This window comes from Colletotrichum siamense (assembly GCF_013390195.1).
Source record: "Colletotrichum siamense strain Cg363 chromosome Unknown KSG_Cg363_contig02, whole genome shotgun sequence".
In the NCBI taxonomy this organism is placed as follows: Eukaryota; Fungi; Ascomycota; class Sordariomycetes; order Glomerellales; family Glomerellaceae; genus Colletotrichum; species Colletotrichum siamense.
The window spans coordinates 4,827,593-4,851,929 of NW_023501015.1; the positions used below are offsets into that span (position 1 = coordinate 4,827,593).

General features: G+C 55.6%; 7 protein-coding genes across 7 annotated transcripts; 2 read left to right on the forward strand and 5 right to left on the reverse strand.

Annotated features, from left to right (window-relative positions):
• Positions 1–262: 262 nt before the first annotated feature.
• gtr-1 (Glutathione reductase) lies at positions 263–1,739 on the reverse strand (the record flags this gene model as incomplete). Its single annotated transcript, XM_036635080.1, has 2 exons — positions 263–1,523; positions 1,591–1,739. 2 exons carry the CDS (start codon positions 1,737–1,739, stop codon positions 263–265), a joined length of 1,410 nt encoding a protein of 469 aa, XP_036499603.1.
• A 1,543-nt stretch (positions 1,740–3,282) lies between these two features.
• Positions 3,283–6,317, reverse strand: sog2-0 (Leucine-rich repeat-containing protein sog2; the record flags this gene model as incomplete). Its single annotated transcript, XM_036635081.1, has 3 exons — positions 3,283–5,685; positions 5,744–5,855; positions 5,911–6,317. The coding sequence occupies 3 exons, from the start codon at positions 6,315–6,317 to the stop codon at positions 3,283–3,285; spliced, it is 2,922 nt and encodes a 973-aa protein (XP_036499604.1).
• Positions 6,318–11,091: 4,774 nt separating this feature from the next.
• On the forward strand, positions 11,092–12,746 carry BLM (Bloom syndrome protein; the record flags this gene model as incomplete). The annotated part of the gene is made up of 4 exons (XM_036635082.1): positions 11,092–11,171; positions 11,269–11,387; positions 11,457–11,491; positions 11,547–12,746. The coding sequence occupies 4 exons, from the start codon at positions 11,092–11,094 to the stop codon at positions 12,744–12,746; spliced, it is 1,434 nt and encodes a 477-aa protein (XP_036499605.1).
• A 310-nt stretch (positions 12,747–13,056) lies between these two features.
• CGCS363_v003234 (uncharacterized protein) lies at positions 13,057–15,675 on the reverse strand (the record flags this gene model as incomplete). Its single annotated transcript, XM_036635083.1, has 2 exons — positions 13,057–15,546; positions 15,604–15,675. The coding sequence occupies 2 exons, from the start codon at positions 15,673–15,675 to the stop codon at positions 13,057–13,059; spliced, it is 2,562 nt and encodes an 853-aa protein (XP_036499606.1).
• Positions 15,676–16,950: 1,275 nt separating this feature from the next.
• Positions 16,951–17,579, reverse strand: CGCS363_v003235 (uncharacterized protein; the record flags this gene model as incomplete). The annotated part of the gene is made up of 2 exons (XM_036635084.1): positions 16,951–17,338; positions 17,428–17,579. 2 exons carry the CDS (start codon positions 17,577–17,579, stop codon positions 16,951–16,953), a joined length of 540 nt encoding a protein of 179 aa, XP_036499607.1.
• Positions 17,580–18,388: 809 nt separating this feature from the next.
• On the forward strand, positions 18,389–19,153 carry CGCS363_v003236 (uncharacterized protein; the record flags this gene model as incomplete). Its single annotated transcript, XM_036635085.1, has 1 exon — positions 18,389–19,153. One exon carries the CDS (start codon positions 18,389–18,391, stop codon positions 19,151–19,153), a length of 765 nt encoding a protein of 254 aa, XP_036499608.1.
• Positions 19,154–19,378: 225 nt separating this feature from the next.
• On the reverse strand, positions 19,379–20,464 carry CGCS363_v003237 (putative enoyl reductase; the record flags this gene model as incomplete). Its single annotated transcript, XM_036635086.1, has 3 exons — positions 19,379–20,046; positions 20,109–20,333; positions 20,428–20,464. The coding sequence occupies 3 exons, from the start codon at positions 20,462–20,464 to the stop codon at positions 19,379–19,381; spliced, it is 930 nt and encodes a 309-aa protein (XP_036499609.1).
• Between the last annotated feature and the right edge of the window lie 3,873 nt (positions 20,465–24,337).

The following is a 24,337-nucleotide window of genomic DNA, read 5'->3' on the forward strand; positions in this document are numbered from 1 at the left end:
ATCACAAACGTGGAACCACAGCACACGCAAGATCATTCTAAATCGACAGACTCAGCCAATGGACATCAGTACACAATGTAAAAACAAGTTTGGGAAAGGGAAAAAGCATGGTGTCGGGGATCAAAAGGAAATGGGCACGTCTATCAAGCATGAGCATAGCACTGGCGTTACAAGGGGAAAACTGTACGAGTAACCTGAAATTTTACTGAATTTGGTATCTTTCCTCCTCTATACCAGGCCGAGCCTGTCTTTATGCAAAAGTCTATTTCAGAGTAACCAGCTCCTCAGCGCTGGTCGGGTGGATGGCGACACAGCTGTCGAAATCCTTCTTGGTGGCGCCCATCTTGACAGCGACACCGAAACCTTGCAGCATCTCTCCGCTGCCGAGGCCGGCAATGTGCAGGCCAACAACCTTCTCCTCGGGGCCGGCGCAGACAAGCTTGTAAGCTGTAGGTCCCTTCTCCTCGGGCTCCATCATGGCGTAGTACATGGCGGTAAAGTTGGTCTTGTAGATCTTGATGTTGTCCTTGCCGTACTTCTCAACGGCCTCGGGCTCCGTCAGGCCAATGCTGCCAACCTCGGGGTGCGAGAACACGACGGAGGGGATGTTGGAGTAGTCGAGGTGTGCATCCTTGTACTCGGGGCCTCCGAACAGACGCTCCGCCAGACGACGTCCCGCAGCGATGGCGACAGGGGTCAGCTCGACCTTGCCAGTGACATCGCCGAGGGCGTAGATGTTCTCGACGCTGGTGTTCTGGTAGTCGTCGACGGGGATGTAGCCCTTCTCGTTCGTCTTGAGGCCGGCGGTGTCGACGCCGAGGTCCTTGGTGGCGGGCGTGCGGCCAATGGCCCAGATGAGGTGGTCGAAGCCGCCCTCGGAGGTCTCCTTGCCGTCGACGTCCTTGTAGGTGATTGTGAGCTTGCCCTGGGCGTCCTTCTCGACCTTTGTGGGCTGGGAGCGCTTGTGCAGGTTGACGCCGAGGCGCTCGTACTCCTTGGTGACGGTCTCCTGGATCATGGGGTCGAAGTTGCGCAGGAAGGTGTCGTGGCGGATGAAGAGGTGGGTTTCGGTGCCGAGGGCGTTGAACATGCCGGCGAACTCGACGGCGATGTAGCCGGCGCCGACGAGGGCGACCTTCTTGGGCTGGACGTCGATGTCGAAGAAGCCGTCCGAGTTGGTGCCGAGCTCGGCGCCGGGGATTTCCGGGGGGATGGTGGGGTTGCCGCCGACGGCGATGAGGATCTTCTTGGCCTTGACGGTGGCCTTGGAGCCGTCGTCGAGGGTGACCTCGGCCTCGTTCTTGCCGGTCAGGCGGGCCCAGCCGTGGAGGTACTCGACCTTGTCGTTGTTGAGGTTGCGCTCGTAGATGCCGTTGAGGCGCTTGATGTAGGCGTCACGCTTGTTCTTGAAGGTCGTCCAGTCGAAGGGGGCCGTCTCGGAGACGGAGAAGCCGTACGACTTGGCCTGGTGGATCGTCTCGGCGATGGCGGCGGCATTGAAGGTGACCTTTTTGGGGACGCAGCTGGTGCGAGCTTCATGTCAGACAACAAGAAAGAATTGGAAGTATGTGGAGGGAGAAGGGGACTTACCCAACGTTCACGCACGTTCCTCCCAACCTCGAGCCCTCGACGATCATGGCCTTTACGCCAAACTGCCCGCTGGCCTTGCGCGCCGCTCCGAGGCCGCCGCTGCCGCCGCCGATGACGAGGAAGTCGGTCTCCTTGGTGATGGGAGCCATGATGCGGGCTGTCGAGGAGAGATGCCTCTGTATGGATGCGATTCTCGTGGGGGCTGCCGTGGCTGCTGTTGCTGCTGCTCGGGATGCAACGGTAGATGTGCGGTAGAGGGCTTGCATGGAGCGTATCTCTCGAGGGGAAACCGAAAGGTATCGCGGGGGAGGGGGAGGGGAGAGCGGTGGTTCTTTATGTGCGGATGGTGGGGCTGGACGGGGTGACGTCTTATATGCTTGCAGATGCGCGACCTGACAAATGCGGCCACGGGACGACACGAGACGGACGGCGGCGGGCGGCGTGTTGGTGTGCGTGTGGTCCGGGATAAGGCAGAAAGCGGGCGGGTAGCTAAGGAAGGTAGGTAGCTGATGTAAGTTTTTCTTCGGGGGCTTCTCAGGACAGCGGCAGGTCCGTACCTAGGTCGGGGACTTGGTGTGGATCGGCGGGTGGGTACCATCGAATCGGCGAACGGAGCTGTGCGTCGGGCGACTTTTGCACTGCGAATTGCAAATCACAGCTGTTATTCGGCTGCGAGGCAAGCTACTTACCCACCACCACTGCAAATCTACCTAGGCAAGGTAGTGAAGCTCCATATGCACGGGGATGAATCATCGCCAATCGAATCTACAATATCCCCGCTAAAGAAAGCCGTGGAATTGGGGGATAACTAAGCACTGGTTATTGCAAAGACGGGCACACACTGCCCGCCGAAGCCCCCGCCATCGGATTGACGTAAACAGGGGTCCTGACTCTTCCCGGCGCGTCGCATTGCGGAATCCACGGATTCCAAATTGGACCTCGGCCGAGGTACGCAACTTTCGCGTCTCCGGGGCGGGATCTAGTGGAGGTATGGTGACATTGGCCCTGCAAAGGACTGACAATGCATGCCTGAAAATTGAACTGACAAAACAATTTGGTGATGCGATAATGACAATTCTTCAGCTTTTGAATCGCTAGTGCCAATCAGCCAGTCGACGTCATCCAACGGCTAGACTGGTCTAAATCTATCCAGGTGCCCCAAATCGACGGACCGAAGCTTGGCTTTACGCTAGCACATGCACAGTTGCTACGACCATTCATTTCACATCAATTGAAAAAGATGGGACACAAATCTCAAAAGGTATGAACGTCTATTTTGTTCATTATATTGCCGAGGGGCAGTATCTAAAGTACAGTGCCGCTGAGTGACGGTTGATGTCGACCGTGATACGTGAACTCGTAGCGGGGATTCCGCAGGAGCCCCAGGCCTCCATGTCCAGTATGCATGGAGATGGCATCAGCTTGCCGCTTCGTAACTATAACATTACTGGCATTCCTTGAACCTCTGTGTCCAGCCAGGAACTTCTTGAAGGAGTGTATGGTTTCCATCCGTAAATGAGTATGACCTTGACGCCGTGCTATGCGTGGAAGAAGGATGAAGCAATCGACAAAAATGTGTGCTGATCATCGAGACCAAAAAGAGAAGAAAAAGGGGCGTGATGAGTCTTATTTTGACTCCTTCTTTTTGCCCAAAAATGTGCGTCGAATCCAAGGGCTTGCTACGCGCTTCGACTAGAAGGCGACTTTGCTCCCGTTGAGTCGTAGGGGCACCGGGCCGGGGCCGAAGCCGTTCGGGCTAATGACTGATGATGGGGTCATGGCTCCTCCATCCGAGGAGAGAGATGACATGGAAGACATGGTGAAACTAGCGGCCGAGCTGTTCGTCATCGTTCCTGTTCGCGACATCGAAAGCCCGCCCATCGAAATTAGGGCATCTGCCCTTTCAAAGACGTTGCCGTTGAAAGCTGCTGCGAAAGAAGCGCTCTGAGGGGTCGAGGGAACCGTCGCCTGTACGGCCGGTCCCAGTGCCGCGCTCTGGGGAGTCATTGGCAGCTGTACGGGCGGCATGGCCGGTCCACTACCGGGGCTAAAAGTGTTGGAGCCGGAAGATTGCCGCAGCAGGTAGCTCCAAGGCGACTGAAGAATGGTGTCTCGTGTTTCCTTCATAGCTTGCTGAATAGGGCGCAATCTGACCCTGGTATCGGGAGGAAGGTTGACCTCGTTGAATGCGTGTCGAATCTTGTCGCCAAATACCCACCAAGAGTCGATGAAGTTATTGATCAAGCTCCTGAAAGCAGGCTGACTCATGATGCCAGGCTCCTTGAGTTTAATGAGAGAGAGACGGCTCCGAAGCATTTCAGTCTGCTGGACCGCTGTACCGCACTTGTTGATGAGAGCCTTCCAACACATCATCTCATCGTCCGAAGCGCGACGACCCATGGCCTTCTTTGCAAGAACAGACATGTGATTTTGAAACATGGGTAACGTCCTCATGACAAGCTCCGACGACCTTTGCAGAGAGAGGAAGATCTTCTCAAAGTACCTGTCGTCTTCTGTGAAGTCTGAAATGCCGCGACCGCCAGACGAGGCCGAGGCAAACGATTCACCTGACCGGGGAGTTGCCGATGTAAGCGTGGCAGTGCGAGTAGCCACAGCTCCGTTCATATATGGCAAAGGTACGTCCGTGGCAACTCTGAGGTTGCTTGGGTTGTGTAGAATGGGACCAGGGCGGGGACGCTGCGCAAGTCCAAGGCGCTCGGCAGTGGGCGTGATGGAGTTTTCGCGTGAGTGTGGCTTGATTGTCTCTCCCATCGCCATGGCTCGGGCAGCCGTCTTTCCGGGTATGGCCTCTGGAGATATCGACGCCAGGGTACACCTGATCTCCATAATGCTATTATAAATGAGCATCAAAAGAGTGCGAATGTAGCGCGGATCTCCATTGTCGACGAAGGAATCGATGTTACCCGCGAGGAGCGTGCAGACATGGGTGTAGGCGCTGACCAAGGTTTGGCAGGCACGGTGAACGTTTTCGTTTTCGCGACCCGCCATCTCGTCACCCACAACAGCAGGGTCATGCTTCTGAATCTCCTGCTCTAGTTCCTCGACGTGGGAGTTGGTGTTGTAGAAGACGATCTCGAGGCTTGATCTCTTGGAAGAGCCGTCGCTCGTCAAGCTCATGAGCATCTGGATCATGGGATGAATCTGAAAAACGGCGTAGAGAATACCCTTGGCAGCTTCAAGGATTGGATCGTAGACTTTGGATTCGCGTCTTCGCTCGGGCAGGACAGAGAGTCGTCGAACGTAGATCGGGCGTTGAAGGAAGGGCTCGGCCGGGCTGTTGGGGCTCTTGACGGACATGCTCGCGGGCGGTGGTTGCATCGCAGAGCCGTGGCTGAGGCCTCGGTAGTGACTGAAGCGGTTGTTGGCCGTAGTCTCGTCCAAGGTGCCGAGTTGAGAAGCCTTCTGAGACACAACTCCCATACGCCTCGCTCGAGATTCGGGTCGATCCCCTCGGGTTGCCTGCAGCAACGTCTCTGAATTGCTTCGAAGTCTTTCGTTGACATTTCCTATAGTGAGAGGCATTACCCCGGGGCGGCGGATGGCTGTGTTTTGCTGAGACAATCCGCGATAGTGAGACCGGTTCGGGATCGGTGGAGGTCTGATCAGATTCGGGGATCGAATATCTGGGACGTCGGTGCCATTGACCTTGATGGGGAAACGGCCGCTGACTACACGCTTGATGGGGGGCATCCGAGGCGTTTCCATGCCTTCGCTAGATTCCTCGCCGGCAGTGTCTGACTCTGCACGGCCATTCATGGCATGTTGTCTTAAAAAGCGCTTAATGTGTGCAGTGACGGCAACCTCGGTGACTTCGCTCTCTTTCAAATATCCTTCATTGGGAGGGCTGCTCGCCTGCACTTGTAACACCTCTCTAGGCGGAAAGGTGATGGGGTTACCGTCAAATTTAAGCACCTGAAGGGAAACCATATCGGCAAGGGCTACTGGCAGCTCCTCAATACGGTTCTTTTGTACTGAAAAGACCTTCAAAGAAGCGAGTTTGACAATGTCAGGTGGCAAAGCTCGAAGCTTGTTCTTGCTAAGGTCAAGGATTTCGAGCGATTTCAGATCGCAAAGCTACACAGAAGTCAGACCCGGAATTATTACTGCCGTTTCCAACTAGGAGATTACTGACCGGCAAAGGGAATTCTCTGATTTGGTTATTTCTGACGTTTAGGTATCGTAGAGAGGTGCATTCGGAAAAGCGAGTCGGGAAGGAAGAGACCTGGTTGTGAGAAAGGGCAAGACTGTCGTCGCGTTAGTCAGAAACGGCCATGCAAACGACAAAAGATGTCTACCAACCGTTCCAACTCATTCTTGATGATATCGACTACCTCGTCTGGTAGTTTTTGGATACCCTTCCGGCTCAGATCGATCGTGACGCCGGGCTTCAGCTCGTTGCTGACGGCACTCGCTTCGGCGGCCTGGGACTCGTTCTCGTGGAGGGCGCTTTGCATGGCGTCGCGTGCAAGAGCGATGACCTGGGCGGAGGTCATGGGCGCGGAGGCGGACAAACCGCCGGGGAGGTTTCGGAGGTCTTTGGGCATCGGCGGCAGAGGGGGCGGCGGAGGGATGTTGCCAAGGGCGGCAGCATTTTGAAGCTGGCGTCGGCCTTGTGCGGGATTCTCTGGCAGGCCACGAGCTATGCCCATGGCTGCAGGGCCCAACGCGCCCGAAGGCCGTTCTGAGCGATCGGTTCGCTCGACCATGATGGTATGGCTTCGTTCGACGAAGGGAGGTTGAAGGACGAAGAGGGTATCAATGGTATTGTTGTCGCAGACAAGAAGGTTTGGATCGAATGCAGCGTTTCAGGGTTCCCTCTGGTTGTTGGATGGCCGGCCGAGGGTTGGTCAGGTCTCTCAAACAATAGGAAGACGGAAGCCGGGAGTTTAAGCCAATGGACTTTCGGAACGGGACAGGCTGAACTGCAAGGCGGGCTCGATCATTATGGACAGTCGGACATGCGTTGGAGAAGGTGTGTGTGTGCGCGAATCGGGGGCGATGGTGCTGTCGCCGACGGGAGAAGGGCAAGGAAAGAAAGATTGGATCGAGAATTGGAACCTGGGTTGTGGTGGGAAGAATTGGTTTGGGGAAAAAAGCGAAGACGAGCCAGCGGCGGAAGCGAAGCGAAGCGATGGCGGAAAAGAGGCAGTTGGCCCGTCGCACCTCCTCGCTGAACAGGCCGAGCGGGCGGAAGAGAGATTCGATGCAGACAGACAGACGGGTAGCTGTTTGATGCAGCTCAGAGGCAAGGCAGCGAGCGCAACGGTCGAGGGATTGTCTTTTGTGGTGGTGGGCGTTGCTGAATTGTTGTTTCCTGGGAAGAGCAGAGGCAGGGCAGCGAGAGACTCGAGAGAGGAACGAAAGAGTGGAGATGTTGTCAGGTTGTGCTACGATGAAACTGACATCTTCCAGCCGGAGCTTCTCTTGGGTGGTGGATTGGGCATCTGGGAAGAAGGGATGAGGATTCTTTGGAGGTGGCCGTCGACCGTCTGCAACAGTAACGGAATTCTGGGTAAACGCCCCCCCTGCAAGATGCGAGCCGCACGCCTCCACTTCCAAAGGCCGGGGTTACAGTGGGAGGGAAGGAGGAGTCCCAGGAAGCAGCTGCCAATTTGCAGCAGCGGCAGGAGCAACACGCGAATGGAGAGTAGGACTTGCAGCAGCAGCAAGAGGCAGGTGCAGGTGGACGAGAGGGAGGCACGGGGCGGGTTCTGGACCCGGGGGGCTTGTTGCAGTGCCTGGTTGGCTGCCCTGGATCTCTCACAGCGCCAAAAAAGGGGGCGGCGGCGGACTGGTGGACACAGCGGGACGTCTTTCCAATTCTGGCGCTCGCCTTACCAGCAACGCGCAGATTTGGCAGGCAACTTTCAGGGAGGTTCCGCACCACTCAGGGCCCTCTGAAGGCCGTGGTGACGCGAAAAGCTCACTGTCCCAAGGTCAGGTACGGATGCTTACAAGTCCCTTTTTGGGGGGTTGGATTTGCCGCACAGACTGTTGGCGACTGGAGACTGCAGCGGCTTGTGCCACTGCTGTGGTGGCCAATGAAGACGCCTGGGGATTCTGTACCACAAGCTTCGAGGCACGCGACTGGATGGACGGCATGTCTGGGATTGGGACAGACTTTAGAGCCTGCCACCTATCCGTAAGGACCACCCAACCTCAGTGGTCAGCAAGCAGGGGAAGGGGGAAAAGAAGATGGAAAAAGAAAGGAAAAAGCATCGAGGCCAGGGTGTGGAGCGGAACAATAAAGGGGGCGTTGACCCAGTATCCAGGCTAAAACGCCTCTTTAGCGCGCCGCAACAAATGCAAGGCACCTCGACACGCAGCAGCACATCTGGCAGCATCACCTATTATTATTCCCCAGTGCACCTATCTACCTAAGGTAAGGTAAGGTAGGTAGGTAGGTATCTCAACAACCTCACCCAATCCTCACTCGCCAGTCCTCCCGTTACACACCGCTGTCAATATCGATGCACACCTCTCAAGACCCTTCGAAACTTCCAGAGCAGTCTCCCGGCAGTCAGTGGAAGTTTCCATGACGAAATATTCAATTTAGGCCGGCGCTCGTGACAACACCTCCTCGTTTGAAATAAGGCATCTGGTGGCTACACCACGACACTTGGGCCACACACCACCTGGAAAGAAAACAAGCCCAGCCGCACACGGTCCTCGACGAACTGGTCTGCTGTTGGTGCTGGCGCTGGCGGTTCACGTCGTGTTGGTGCGGGTTGATGTCACGTCAAGGAACAGCAGCCGCAGCAGCAGCAGAGGCAGAGGCAGAGCCAATGTGAGGCAAGGCAAGGTATCTAAGTGGTGCGAACAGGTACTTGCAGCTGCTGTGTCACTCCTTGTCTTGCCTTACGTGACACCTCACTCAGCACTATACCTGGTATCTGTCTCTCCCAATCGCAAGAATAGGAACCAAGATGCAATCGAGAGACAAGCGCCGCGGCAGTGGCCTGTTACTGGCTGCCCTGGGCTGGAACAGATCAAACGGAACGCTTGCCAGGGCCTGGCCGCCCGGGGGTGTCGAGAGTCCAGAAGCAGTGGAGAGGCCCGGCAACGGTTACAGCGGGCAGCAGGAGAAGGAGAAACAGAAACAAAGACGCTACCAGGAAACACACCAGTTTTGTAAAAAATGGTCGATAGCGTTGCATTCCATTCAACCTCGCACACAGATTTGCTACGCTAAACATCTTTTCCACGTTTAATTCTTGTTCGGTGTTTCCCCGTCTCTGCCTCGCCTTGCCTTGCTTTTTTGCTACGTCCATGTCGCAACGACCCGACACGACTCTGAATTTTCAATTTTGAATTTTCTGCCTCTCAGTCCCCGGTGGCATCCTTGGCAGCTGGCAAACCTGGGCTCTGGTGAGATGAACTCTGAAAGGAGAGGCGCAGCAGGCTAGCAGAAAGTCAATGGAAACGAACACATCCAGTTCGCTGCTAGGGTGTTACAGAGTTCTGGATAGTTCGCATCAGTCGCGGCACCTCATCCACGAACGGAAGCGATGCCGCCAAACGGCAAAAAGAAGGGTTGCCGTACGGATACTATTTGCCATGCAGGCATCTTGGGCAGATAGGCCCATCGGTCAAGTTCCATCGTCTCATTGATGTGATGCCGACACAACTGTCGACTGCCTCAACGCCTTTGCAGCAGATGCAGCAGCTCGCCTCTGCAGATCCAGGGCCGTGTCCCGGCGGGCTGTCAGATAATACGTCTGTGAGGCGATTTCGCGTTTCTCGTATGTATTTCTACCTTGGACCAGGCAGAGTCCCAGAGGTGCGCTCAGTCGTCTGCGACCTTTTTTTTCAACCCAACTGCCGTCCTCCTCCGACTCCAACCCCAAGTCTGTTCCAGCTCCATCCGATCCAGACAGACAAAAGGAGAATCCCACAGACACGCAGAATCACCGCCCGCGACTAACCTTGTGGCATATGCCGTACGCACCTTGGGACCACCACGCCTTCCATCGCGCCATGAGCTTGAATCAGGAATAAACCAGCCCCGAACGCTGCAGCCCGGCCCAGCCCAGCCAGAGGAATGATGAGGTGGTTCTTTTGGGCGTGGCTTTGTAAGGCAGCATTTCCAAGGGGGTTACGGGCCTATGGCACTTTCAAGGCGTGCCGCAGATGCGGAGGCGGGCGCAGACGCAGCCCAGGTACCTTAAGGTAGGAAATGGAAGTAGGTAAGTAGACGCAGGCGCAGACGCGGACGCAGACGCAGAGTCCGTGATGTTGCTTGCTGCTTGGCCGTTGCGGCCGCTGCCACTGATACATGCCCGCTGTGAGGTTAAAGACTGCAGCCGCCGCTACTGCGCTTCCCCCTTCCCCGTCGTCCCCGGCTTGCCTTGCCTTGCCTTGGTTTGGTTTGCGCTAGCGTGCCTTGGGATCCCCCTTCATGTTATTGAGGCCTTGAGAGGGACGGTAGTGTCAGTGTCCCAGCTGTGCGGGAAAGGGTGGCCCGGGTTGCGCACTTTGACAGCGTCGCCTGCAAAGCCCACCAGATTAGGAAATGGCCGAGAAGGACTGGAGCTTGTTTCTCTTTTGTCTCTTCTTTTTTTCCCTCCCTGTGAATTTGATGGTGCAAACACGACTCTCCTCGATCCCCTTCCTACCGTGGCGCCTCCGTATTCTGTCTTGGCACCTCCTTGCTGTAGCCGTTGCTTGCTACTCCTCAACTCCTGCCCTTCCGGAGCATTCAGGGTGCACCCGACACTTTCAGCAAATCCTCCGCTCCTTCACATCCCCGTGGGAGAGGGATAGTGCGGGAAGAACCCGTGTGTCTCAACGTCCCTTTCCCTCCTCACCTTGGATTTTGTTTTGCTCACCTCGAGAGAATGCTCCTCACCGAGATAGGCATGTACCTGTGCACTGAAGGTTGGGCGTGCATCCTGAGGCTGCTGCCCCGGTGAAGGGAAGGTACTGCCTGAGGTAGGTGGACTTACCTAAAACTGGGTAGATCGGATAATTCAATTGGCCAGGTAGGCAGCCTACCTTACCCATGGAAGGTGCTCCATGCTGGTCAACTACCTGACGTCTCTGTCCATCTTTCTGAATACTCGATGCTGCTCAGCCACTTCAATCCCGGTTTACCTTATCGAGATATCCCAGACTCCCATCGATCCGAACGACTGGAAACCTCCGATTGCCTGTGCCTGTGCGACACGCGTTCACTCTTCTTGGCCGGACACTTTTCCCCCGGGTTCAAGCCCACTTGGTGCTGCATCTGCTCCGCTCCCCGTCTGAGGGCTTTCGGCCAGGCCGGCTCTTCAAGGCCCTCAAAGCCCAACGTCAGACGGACCACCTCCGGACCCGAGCTCGATCATGACTACAACCGGAGCCTCCTCTTGGTCTAGTGCAATATTATGCTATTGAGCCCTGCACCACCACCGTCTATCTAAGCTCGCCCAACCAAGAGACACGTCGGGCTTGGGCACTGTCCCGTCACGACATCCTCATCAACTCCAGACACCCACCGTCATGCCTCCCCTATCCCGCTCAAACTCATGCGTCGATATCGACTATACCCTCAGACGCCAATTCGGAAAAGAGACCTTCAGGTGAAGACATTCACGCCCGCACATGCCTCGTTTTTACATTCACGTCCACGTGTCCGTCTATTTGCCGCCCGACCATGAAGCTAACAACTCACCACAGGCCTCAGCAACGTGAAATCATCGCGACGGCCCTCGCCGGCAAAGATGTCTTCGTCCAGGCTGCCACGTCGTTTGGCAAGAGTCTCTGCTTCCAACTCCCTGCCTGCATTGACCACGGCAGTAAGTACCCGAAACTGCCCCGAGCACTCGCGGACGTTGTCAAGTAACGTAATTCCTGTTGCGGCACAGTTACCATTGTCGTTTCGCCACTGCTTAGTCTCATGGTGAGGGATGTTCCATGCAGCCTTAGTCAGGCCCGACAGCTGACAGCTCCATCAGATGAATCAGGTTGAAGCCCTGCGATCGGCGGGTATCGACGCCAGCTCTCTCAACAGCAACACGCCGCCTGCGGAGAAAGACCGCATCAACCAAGATCTAGCTAGTGGCCATCCCCGCATCAGGTTATTGTACGTGACCCCGGAATTGTGCTCTGGCGACTCGTTCAGGAGACGCATCAAACTGGTCCATGAGCAATGCGAGTTGGCCCGCATCGCCGTCGACGAGGCCCACTGCATCTCCGAATGGGGCCACGACTTCCGCAAAGACTTTAAGCGTCTGTCATGGTTTCGTGAGACGTTCCCAAAGGTGCCTATCATGTGTTTGACGGCTACGGCGAACCCAGTGGTTCGCGAGGACCTGCTCAAGACCCTTGGTCTTTTGGATCAGCCTGAGAGGCTTGAAAGCTTCGTTATGTCTGCATACCGGCCGAATCTGCACATTGAAATTAGATACACCAAGGACCAAGACGACAACCGCCTCTCTGACTTTCTCGCGTGGATACGTAGCGTGTACAAGAGAAGGAAAGAAGAGCCGCGCAAGTCGGAGCTTGAAGCCGATGGCGAGCGCCTGGACAATGTCTCGGGTATCATTTACACCATATCGCGAGATGAGTGCGAATCACTAGCGGCAGCACTGAGAGATGAAGGCGTAGGGGCAAGGCCTTTCCACGCGAAGCTGACAAAAGAGACTAAAGAACAAACCCTATCCCGCTGGGTGAAGAATGAGCCTGGCTATGATATCATCGTGGCTACTACAGCTTTCGGGATGGGCATCGACAAGAATGACGTCCGCTTCGTCGTTCACTGGCGGCTCCCCAAGTCTTTTGAAGGATACTATCAAGAGGCAGGCCGCGCGGGGCGCGATGGCAACGCCAGCTTCTGCTTCCTATATTATAGTCGTGAAGATTTGCAGCGAGTGCAGAGCATGATTAGCAAAGGCAACCGCGACGGGTCGAACTGGGAGGCTCAGGCAAAGAGCTTGCAGAGGCTCGCTCTTTACTGCGAGGATACGACAGCCTGTCGCCATGCGCAGATCTGCAAGTATTTTGGAGAGAGCGAGATGCCCAAGTGCGACTATGCGTGTGATTGGCACAAGGATGCGTCGGGTCTGCAAAGGCGTTTGATGCGCGGCTTAGCCGACGAGGAGTGGGTTAGCACCCAAGCTCAATACGGTCAGTATGAAGGTTATTATGACGACTAGGAGATTTGTTTGAAGTTTGTCGGGTGCAATCTTGGCCAGGTGCGATACCCAAGACGCTGGCGTTTCAAAACTTCTCTTTGATGAACTGGACCCTTAAGCTGCCTTTTGTCATGATTGCAGCTGATACTGGATCTACCGCCACGAGATGAACGCTGTTTTATCTGATGGTATCTTGAGATAAAAATGTTCCGCATTCGGAAACTTCTTTTACGGTTCCGAAAGACGAGTTAGTGCTCCAAGTGCTTGAGGATGGCTAATGAAGGTGAAAGAGACGTAAGTCAAAAGAAAAGGGCTCTGCTAATCCGCTGCTTTAGCTTTGAGAGGCTGGAGGCAAGTTCTGGAAGTAGAATACTGTTGGCGTAGTGACACCGTTCTCCGTCGTGCCATCGTACCCCAATAGCTTCATCCGTCCCGACACCCCATCGAGGAAATCGACCTCATACAGCTCATCGGCATCAAAGACGCCCGGCGATATGTACATGCCCGACTCCGACTGGATGACAAACATCTTGTCTCCTCCGAACCACGTCTTCTCCGTCAGGCCCGCACTCGAGGCAAGGAACTTGCGAGGCGGTTCACCGCTGCTTCCCAGACCCAAACTCTGCACGTTGGAGACCAGGTCACGAATCTCGTAAACCCCCTTGTCTCCTTTGCTGATGATGCCGCTTTCGAAGTCGGTGAGCATGGTCATCGTCGCATCGTCCAGCGCGGTGGTCCGTCGTACCAGCCCCTTGAACGGCGGGATCTTGGCCGCCGCGGATTTCAGCGCGTTGTCATGGATCTCGTAGAGGTCCGCCCACGCCTTGAAGGCGCCTATCTCGGACCTCGTGAGCTTGTACTTGGCCGCGAAGTCGCGCACAACCTTCTTGCGCTCGGCAACGTCTGTCGTGGCCTCGATGCGAGTGCGGAAGGACTGCAGATCGGGGTCGGCGAACTCGGGCATGTACCGCTCGCCCGTACGGGAGCCGTCCCACTTGCTCTTGAGGTCCGCGAGGAGCGTGGACTCCTCGGCGGTCAGGCCCTCGGCCTTGACGTGCGCCGGGATCGCGGCCGGCGGCTCGTACTCCCAGTCGGAGTCGGACTCCGAGTCAGAGCCTGAGTCGCTGTCGTAGTTCGCCCGACCCTCGTCGACGTTGTCTGCGAACGTGGAGAAGTCGCAGCTCAGGTCCAGGTCCGACAGGTCTCCCAGCAGGCTGCCCTGGCGCTTCTTCCTGGCGCCGCGGGCAATCTTTTCGCAGTTGAGGAAGCCGTTGTTCTCGATGTCTTCGAGCGCGACCTTCTCATCTTTTGTGGTCTTGAACACCTCGGGGTCGCCCTTGGGTCCCTTCTTGTAGATGCGCACCGCCTTCCCTCCGTCGGCGCTCGCGGCCTCCAGGACCTGGCCGCCCTCGACGGCTTTGGGGGCGAACTTGCCCAACAAATCGGGCAGATACTTGCCGGCCCCGAGCGCCTTCGCAGCCTCGACGGCATCGGCGACGGGTGCCAGGATCTGGACCACTTCGGCCGTCACTCCACCGGCTTTCTCGAGGTCGCCCTGGTACTTGAGACTGGGGACAGCCTCGCCGGTGTGGAGGCGCCAGAGGGTGTCACATCCTTTCTTGACGCGGGGCGCGAGGTCGCCCTTGAGGGCGTCGACGATGGCCACCATGCCATGGCAGAGGGTAACCTGGAACTCGCGCAGGTCGTCATCGAAGTGCGTCACGAAGTCGACGGCTGAGTTGATGATGGACTTTGCGAAGCCGACCCAGAACTGGTCCTCGGCCGGGAGCCAGCTCTCGTTGGGGTCTCCGAAGAGGGGATCTCTGGCGTTCTGGCGGCCGTGGAGGAGGAGCTCATGGCGTCGGTGGAGGGAGGTTCGCGGATAGCTACGGCGCAGGCGCTGGGATGCGGACTGGGACGGCGGGGGCCCGGTCGCGAAGACGATGCCAGGGAACAGGCCTGACAGGCATGCGGCTCCCGCGGGGTTCGCGACGCAAGGGCCTTGACTTACACGCCTCAAACAACCTTCGATGGCGTCGTCACCGACGAATTGCGTGGCATTGGGGCCCGCGGTCTTGGGGAGGTCGCCGCAGAAGGCCGGGAAGAGGTGCAGCACGCATTCTCGGGACTGTGGCGTCGCGCTGCAGTTGGACGGGACGGTGTTCGCGGTCTTTGCGACGAGGCAGTCCATGCTCCGCGGGGCGTAGGTGACGTCGTCCGCCATACATCCGGGCAACTCGATCAGGTCCACGGGGCCGGTGGGCATCTCCGCGCCGGCGATGGTAGACGCCCGGTCCGCGGCACGCGCCTCGCTGGACCGGACGACGCTGCCGGAGTCGGCTTCGTAGAAGCAGAAGGCGGACACGTCGTCAGACTCGGCCCACCCGATGGCGTCGCCCGCGTTGGCCGGGACCGCCAACCGGTCCAGGCCCTGCTTGACGATCTGGAAAGGCCCCGACGCCGCAGGCGCCCGCCAGGCCTCCACCCAGAACGTCTGGTTGTCCGCGTACGTGCACGGCGTCGTTGTGACGGTGGCGCCCTGGTCGTCGGATATGGACCAGCAGCCGCCGCCGGCCGCGACGGGCTCGGCGTTCTGGATGCCGGTGCGGGTGGCTGAGTCCCAGCGCTCGCCGGCTGTGGTGTGGAAGCCATTCGTGAAGTAGAATGTTCTTCCTGCGTTTGACGGTTGTTCGGCGCCCGCGACGACGGTCTTGTCAGTCGAGAAGACCGGGAGGTATGTCGAGTTTGCGGCGGCGTCGGCGTAGGTCTCGGGGCATTGCGTTGCTTTGGTCATGAACGCATGCATGCGCATGCCGACTGTCTATAATCACATTGTCAACCTTGGTGGAGTGTTTGTGCGAAGCTGTTTGGGACTTACCCAGTCTACCTGGGCTGCAGAGGCAACCGAGACTGTAGCGGCTAGGGCGGGAGAGTATAGCGATGACTTCATCTCGAGAGGGAAAGACAGTTCTGAAAAGGAATGACAGTGATAATGAATGTAATTCGCGCTATTGGCGTAGTCGGCGTAATGAGCCTAAATAGTGTATTGAAAGATGAAAGACCTGTTGCTGCTCTTAGCCCAACTGACATACCCATTGTCCGCTTGGGAACATTTATACATCTTTTCTCCAGTCAACAGGAAGCGGCAAAGCTGCTTCATGATCGTCAACTGTCTACCTCTCACAGGACAGTCACGTCAAATAGAACGAGAGAGGCGGTGCCATCAAAGTTAGTCTTTACATAGCAGCACGAAGGTTGAAGATAAATCAAGGGGAATGAGATCATGCGTAGGCTCTGTGTGTACCAGCCAAAGCGCAACTACAGGGTGCCATGTAAAGATCAGAATAGTCGAACCAGCGTATGCGGACGGGGATTTCGGTTGACCGAGAGCTCTCGGCTATGTACTGTCCTCCCCTTTGGAGCACTTTATGAGCCGGCCAAAATACTTATTTTAGCAACTTTTCTAATGCGTACCAACCTGAATATGCATATTTTCTACATTCTGTAAAGCACACCATGAGTCGTGGAGGCAGTTTGTGCCGTTCGTCCCGTTACGCGGTCTGCTCGGCTTTCTCGTATTTGCCGTCTCGAACTCGGTGGTGATCTTGGTGATCTCCACCTTTTGGTATCCCCTGCGCAAGATCAAACAACGTAGGAGACGAGAATAATAGAAAGTGGCGCTGTCTCGTTTTCGGATTGCTACGTCGCCTGTGGGTCTGCCTGTTGGAAGTTCCAGAAGTATATGGTAAATGGTAAATGGTGTAGTTGCGCTCTGACGACTGCCCTCCGGAAAAGTCTACCTATTTAGTTCTGTAGAGTCAAGGGTTAGCGAACACTACCGGGAGGTTAAGACTGCATGATAGAATGTGCAAGGACCAACAGGAAGAGCTACAAATACGAGTAAGAGAGACGTTTGGAGTAGCTAAGGGCAATAAAAGGAAACAACCATGGATGAAAAAAGTGAGCGAATGAATGCTCGTAAGAGCCTTGGCAAGGAGTAGGTCTTAAGGCGCGAGAGCAAGACAACTTGGAACATCAGCAATATGCTTCATAAAGTTCCTATTCACACATATCATGGATTCCATAGCTTGAGTTTCCATTTTTCAAACATACTGTTCGATTCTCTAGTCCAAAACCTTCAAGTACCCAAGAAGGTGAACATTGTATGATTGCTGGCATTGCATGAGTCTCTCTCCCCTACGACTAATAAAACCTACCGACCCTGCTAAGAAGAAGCCTGGTCCACCTTGATGAACAAATCCTTCTGCGAGTCAAGGTAGTCAAACGCCCCCAAGGGCACGCCCAGGTGGCGCAAGATGCAGTACGCAGAGCCCAGATGAAAGTGGAAGTTGGGGCACGCGTACTGAATCGCGTACGTGTAGCCCGTGAACTTGAAGTTGCCCATCTTGGACTCGAGGATGACCTCGGCGTCCTCCTTGCCCTCGAACGACTCGGGCGGGATGGCCTTGAGGATGTCGACGGTGCGGTCGACACGGGACTGGAGCTGGGGGAATGTGGTCTCGTCGTCTGCGAAGAAGACGTCCTCCTGCTTGCCGAGACGGGTTGCCATGAATTTTGCGGTGTTGGAGCAGGACTGGACCTGGTAGTCGAGGCTGTGGGTAGGGGTGATGTTAGTCAAGGGTGGGCTTTGCGGGGAGGAGGTGGGTGGGCAGGTAGGTAGATAGATAGGGAGGTCACGGACCCTCGCATGTCTGCGATGAGACGGAACTTGATCATTTCTTGGGGGTCGAGGCCCTTGTCGACGCAGTGCTTCTCGGCTTTGGTGAGGATGAGCTTGAGGTTCCCGAGGTATTTGATCATCATGGGGATGGAGGCATTGTAGAGGGAAACCATCTCGGCGGTGTTGTATGTATTTTTCTTAAAGAGCCAAAAGAATAACTTGAACCTAAAAAAAGAGTAGATAGTGACCTAATGAATAGAGGAATTCAAGAACATTGTATTCCCGCGGGCAGTTCTCCTCTATTTATTCATGGTCATTGTCTACTGTCTCGAATGAGAGACACCAAAGTACAGAAGATCTTTCGTCCTAAAGGCTGCTCAACGACCCCGCCCTGGATAGGACGTGTAACCAAGGCCGACAAGCTTCAAGTTTCGTAATGAGGCTGTCGTCTAGCCATTTTCTGTCTGGCTTGCTGATCCTTCCTAGGTAAATCAGGAACGCTCCATCAGATAGCATTCGGGCAACGGCAAGTGCTGACGTGAGGTGTCTCAAGAATGAAGGAACTCACAAAGCGACGTACTTCTGATGCGCAATCAAAGCTCTCAAATTTCTGTGAAATTGTACACACGCTAAAACAGCTGATAGGAAGCGCACCAGGCCCCACGGTGCCGATATCAAGGGGCCGTCGGGACGGTCCCGGCCCCACTAATGACGACCCCACCATGCGGACTTGTCAGCCAAAGCTCCCCCGCAAGCTCTGATTCGTCCACACCGCGAGTTACCCGATCTAGATAGGTAGGACTACTTTAGATCCAACTCCCCTCCTCTCCTGTCTCGCGAACGTCCAGCCACTCGGGACGTTTCGCGCATCTCTGCTTACATATCGCGGCACGGCAACTTCGAATATCTCTGCTTACCAACGCGCACGCGTGCGAAGCAACAAGAAGAAAGTCCCTCCTACCGGCCCACCCACCCCGGCATCATGTTCTCCTCATCCTCGTCCTCCGCAGCGAGGACCCCTGCACCGCCGTCGGCGCCGGCTCCGGCGTCGTCAACAAGCACCGCGACGACGTCCCAGCACCTCAGCGTCTCCAGCGCGGCGCGCCCGCAGCAGTCGCAGTCGAGCAACACCTCCGTCTCTGGGGGTCCTCTTGGCCCCGCGCCGCCGCAACAGCAGCAGCAGCTCCACCAGACGCTGCCCTCCGAGGACCAGCAGCAGCACATCTCGGAGGCGCGCGCGGCGGTGGTGGCGTCCATCGGGAACATGCTCGACGGGGAGCTGCAGACGCGGGCGCGCATGCTGCACTCCAACGCGGCGGCGCTGGACAAGCAGGAGCGCGACGTGGTCAAGGCGACGGACGCGCTGCGGAAGGAGAACGACAAGCTGGCCAAGTTCACCGTCGACGCGGCGCGGCGGGTGAAGGAGCTCGGGAACGTGCAGAACTGGGCCGAGGTGCTGGAGAGGGATTTCCTGGTGCTGGAGGAGACGTTCCGGTTGGTTAGGGAGGGGAGCTGTGAGAGCTGCGGGAGTGGGAGTTGGAGTGGAAGCGGCAGCTGGAGCGGCAGCGAGGATGGGGATGTGAGGATGGGAAAGGGCGAGGAGGGTAAGGGGAAGGGGAAGCAGGTTGAGGGGGCGATGGAGCTGGATGGGAGCCATGAGAATTGCTCCGAGGCGAGTCAGAGTGTTACTGAGGCCGGGTCGAGTAACGCCAAGGGGTCTGAGACGACTTCTATCTCGACGCTTTGAGGATTGATTGAACGGGCTACGATACCACTTTACGACGTATGACACTTTACGAGACGAGATACACGCGGATGCAGCGGTAACGACTTTGCGCCTGGATTATTGGTCTATATGTCTTGTATGAACTTCATAATACATCTCATAACTTTTCGTCAGGCCGCCAGTATTATCACCTGGCCAGGGCAGGCATGCTTTGTTCATAGTTCGGGCTCGCACCTAATGAGGCGCTTAGAAGATGCCGGGCAGCAGGACAAACTTCTTCTTCTTGTAGGTCTCAGGGAACTCCTTGCGGTAGGCGCGCTCCTTGCCCTTGGCCCACTGCGACATCTGAACGCCGCCGATGACGATGAAGAGGAGGACGGCCCAGCTGCGGGAGGCGATGACGACGCCGATCCAAGAGATGATCTCGAACATGTAGTTGGGGCAGGTGACGAGGGAGAAGCCGTAGCCGCGGGGGATCTGGCGCTCAGTACCGCCACGGGAGCGCAGGCTGGCGAGGTTGAGGTGGACAAGGGCGTTGGAGGCCTCGCCGAAGAGGAAGACGATTGTGCCGAGAACGTCAACGGCGTCGTTGCGGGCGAGGGCGGTAGGGGATGTCGGAGAGTAGATGTGCCAAGCGCAGAGGAGGCCGGAGAAGGCCCAGTAGAAGAAGGAGTTCTTGAAGATGTTGCGCATGGGCATGGTGTTTGCGGAAAACTTGTGGACGAAGAGGGTCTCGTACTCGCGCTTCATGAAGTGGCCGAGGAACATGGCGAAGACGAGAAGCTGGGTCGGGGAGAGGGACTTGTTGGAGGCGCCGGAGTAGATGTAGGGGCGCAGGGCGACGAAAGCACCGTGGATGAGGAGAGGACCGAGGTACTCGATAACGAAGACGGTGCTCCATGCCATCTGGGGGCCTGTTGTGGTCAATTGTTAGCGATTGGGAATTTTGGGGGCGGTTAATGAAGCTTCAACGTACCGAGATCCTTGACGAGAACCTGACCTGCGGACATCACGGCGGCCTCGGTGCCAATCTGCGCCTTGCGGTTCTTCAGAGTCTTTTGCGTGGCAGGGTCGAAGAGACCGACGCGGTTGAAGTCGCCCAAGCCCGTCTCACGGGCAATGAGCTTCTTGACATCCTCAACGGTGGTGTCGGGGGAGATCTCGATCGACTCGGGGAGCTTCTTGACGGGCTGCTTGGGAGCTATTTGGTACGTGTAAGTTTATTTTTCTTTTTAGACAGGGGGGCTTCAAGTTTGCGAATTGCTCAGAACAGGAGACAGAAAGAAAATACTTACAGCGACTGCTCAACTTGAGCGTTATTTTGGCGGCCATTGTGGTGATTATTTCCCCTAGAAGTGTTGGAGTGCGGTGTGTACGAGCTGCACTTGTGGTAGGGTTGAAGGATTGTCTTGAAGCTGGAGGGGGGCCTTCGAATTCGTTGGGAACCATGCAGTGCTTGAAGCACGGCCGTTGCATGGACACCTCGGCTTGTGTGGGGTCGCACCGAAAGCGCACTTATCCCGCTTATTCAATTAACACATGTATGCGTTAAACCAATTGTTAAGGGTTGAGGGCATCGCGACCTCATTGATCACGGTGAACATTTCAAAAGGCACAAAAAAGAAGCTTATGGACTCATATAGGTAATCTATTATATGTATGTACATAAAAAATTCAAAGAACGAGTTCATACATGCCCGGCTTACAAGGAGCCGCACTACTTCATGAGATTGGCGTAACTTACGAATAGGGGCCACAATGAACATTAGAAATAATTTCGATTATCTGGTCTTTGGTCTAGATAGGCGACAGCGAAAAGACGTCTTAACGGAGTTCGAAGAAAAAATTGAGGTCGAGAGGGCGAAAAATCTCAGTGTGGCCTTCGGCGGTGAAACCTACGACGCCGCATGTGGGATCTACATGTCAGCCTCATCGTAGACTGTCGCTGAGTTGGGCACCTTCATGATGACCTGAAAACCATGAGACTGAAAGCTCCCATTAGGTACTCTGCCGGTATAATGGATAGGCAGGAAGGTGCAGGAAAGTGTGCCTATTGCGGAAAAAGCACCTACCCCTAGGGGCTGGACTGTCTTTTGCAACTTGCGCACCCTGACTGATCAGGATCACGTACCCAAGAAAACAGCCTCATTTTGCACCTTCCGATGACAATAAGCCAGACAAAATGGTGCCGCGTGTCGACGACATCGGTGTGCACTTCTCCATGGAACAGTTCAACAGCCTCGATCGAATTCCCTAACAATTTCCCACCTCGAAGCCTTGCCGAGCCTGCAAGCAGAAAACACAAAGGTTGCCCGAGTCAGATATAGACAAGTTCGCGATTCTGTACGCAAAAAGAGTTGTGTGCTTTTCCAAGGGTTGTCCATAATCATCTTGTTTTGCGCTTCCAAACCCAACCTCCTCCTGACTGTGCCGCCCAACTTATGCCAGAGAGAGTGTGGTCCGTGTACCTCTGTGACTAGAAATAGGTGGCTTTGAATGAGTCTCGCTGGTCTTTGGGTCGTGTTCTGGATGTGGTCAGCCCATGGAACAACTCCTTTATCGTCGCCTTCCTTGTTCGGCCGAAGTGAACTAGGTAGTCGAGACAAGTTCCTGCGTCCTGTGGGGTTTGATCAATATTCTGGAAGTCTCGCTCGGAAAGTCTCAGGGGCAGAATACGTACGGAATAGTCCAGTGTTCTGGGTTATGTTCAGTGTTCACCCTGAGGTCGGCTATGGTCCGAGTCGAAGAGGTTGTTTAAGCGGTCCTGGACCTGCCTTTTGCTCGCTTCGCCAGTAACCTTTGCAACGACCTCTTGCCTCGTAGTTGCCTTGCATAAAGCAGACGCTCTGCAAGGCTGTCCGTAGGTACACATCTACACCCCCAGGTTTCCGTCGAACTTCCTCCGCATCAACACCTAACGCTCTGAATCCGCCCGCATCACCGACGGATTTTCTCATCGTTACCATCATTTTTCGTCCATCGATTTTCTGAGCGCGCGCCGGCTTACCTCGACGTTCCATTCCATCCTTATTCGCCACCTCTTACCCTCGCAGTCGACACATTCGCTTCTTATCGTATCAATATCCATCAACTTCGGCATGCCCTTGTAGAACGAAGGGAGTCGGCCAGCGGTAGCACCCATCCATACGGATTCCCATCACACCACTGGCCCCCGACCTCGTGCCAGATCGCGTCGCCCATATTAGTCCGAACGCGTGCTTGCCGGATACCAACGTCGTCATGACCCAGCCACAGAGTACCTATCCCGACACCATCGCCGCTGCCTCCACGCCAGTCTTCGAGCGCCACCAGGACGACAGCTCTCCGATTTCAGCCCATCATAGGTCTTGGTCTAGCTCGCCTTCCAATTTTGATGGCGATACCGACATTGACCGAGATGCCTATAAACGATCGCTAGCAAACCGGCCTCCGGCCAATGCGCCTAAGGGGCCGGCAGCCGATCGATTTCGCGGACAGAACCAAGACAGTCGGCCACCGCCCAACGCTCCGACTGGCCCTGCGGCTCACAGAAGAAAGGAAGTGAACCGGAACCCTTTCGGCAGATCACATCAGCAACCGGTAGCCCCAGCCGTCGCACATCCGAATTCCAAAAATTGGTTTAGCAAGGACTACATTGAGATGAAAATGTTCGAGAAGGGAATGGAGCAGATGAAATATAGGCGCATGGCTAATTCTCCTTGTGTCCCCCGAACTGCCTCGGAATACATGATCCTCAGAGAAGAAAATTTGCAAAGAGCCAAACAACACATTGCGTGGAAGAAGCAGCATGACAAAGAGGAAAGGGATGATCGAGTAAGCAACAACAAGAATACGTCTTTGCCCTGCGAAAAGCTTTTATCGCGCGAGTTGTTCCCGACGCACTCCGCGCAGATATACTGGCATGCCGGCCCCACCGAGGGCCTCCGAGACTGGCCAACTTCTAACAACTTCAAGAACCATGGAGATAGGAGGAACGAGCAAGGAAAGAAACAAATCCTTCCCCCGGACGAAGAAAACGAGTTTCAACCAGTAGACTCCAGAAAATCAAACGGCGCACAAAAGGACGCGGCGGCCTCAGACGATCAGCAGATCAGACTCAAAGAGCTTTCTGAGCGGTGCCAAGAGCTGATCAAGGACTTGATCGACGACGACGAGAAGAATACTGAGAGATATGTTTAGGAACATGTAAGAGGGGGATGGGAGGAACATGGATGGTACCTGGTTGATGAGCGAGCAACCATGCTTTGGCAACATACCGTTGGACACGAACAGAAATCTTACGATGCTTGGCTTGACTGGCAGCGGCTTCACCAGCAGTAACTAAGCAAAAAGAAGCGGCTTCACCAGCAGCATCTCAGCAAAAAGAAGCGGCTATATGCTTTCCAGAGCATCCCGCAGTAGGCGTATCAGCGCCACGGAGCGAGAACGGTTTGATTGTGAGTGGCCGGTTGGATGGCCCAGGGAGTACGGTTTTGCAATATTATTGAGCTCAGGGTTAGCTTATATCGGAATCCTAGCGACGTAGCAATGAGAGCAACATTTCCCTCGGTTTTGAGTGGTTGATGACAATTGTTGATCCTCTTCTACTGACGTGCTCGTGTGGGTTGAGAAAGGGAAGTTGAATTTAAGTCAGGCCGAGAATAGCCTCAAAGAAGAGGCGCGATTAGCAAACTTGGCATGAGTGCAAAGTCAGCGCAATTGGAAGAGCCTTTAGCTTTATGGTGAGGTGGCCTCCGGCATTTGTCCGTTTGAAAGCAGCGCGCCTTAGCTTTCTCAAAGACCGACGTGGACATCAATGTCCTCAGACAAGCTTCAGTACAAAGTCAAGTGAGGTAACCCGGAGCTGGCAAGCTCTCCCCGCACTCAGCCAAGGAGCAAGAGCTGAGAGCTCAAGCAAGCAAGGTATTGATCCGGAGTTCAGCCGGACCCTCACGCCAGGCGGGCAGCAGCCAGTGGGAGGGCTCCGTCCTAATGCGGCCAGGTGAGGGGTGGAGACCTCAGCCTCTCGCTTTCTCTGTCCTTTCAAACTCCACGTCCAGGCTTCTTTCACAGCTCAGTGGTCCGTCCTGGTCAAATCTTTCCTCCACACAAATAAACCTCCCCTACTCGCTCTCCTGCCTCTTCACTCCTCTCGACACCACTCCCACCCCCCCGATTCCATCCCCCCCATACCATTGCGCATCCTCCTCCCGCGTTGTATTTTTT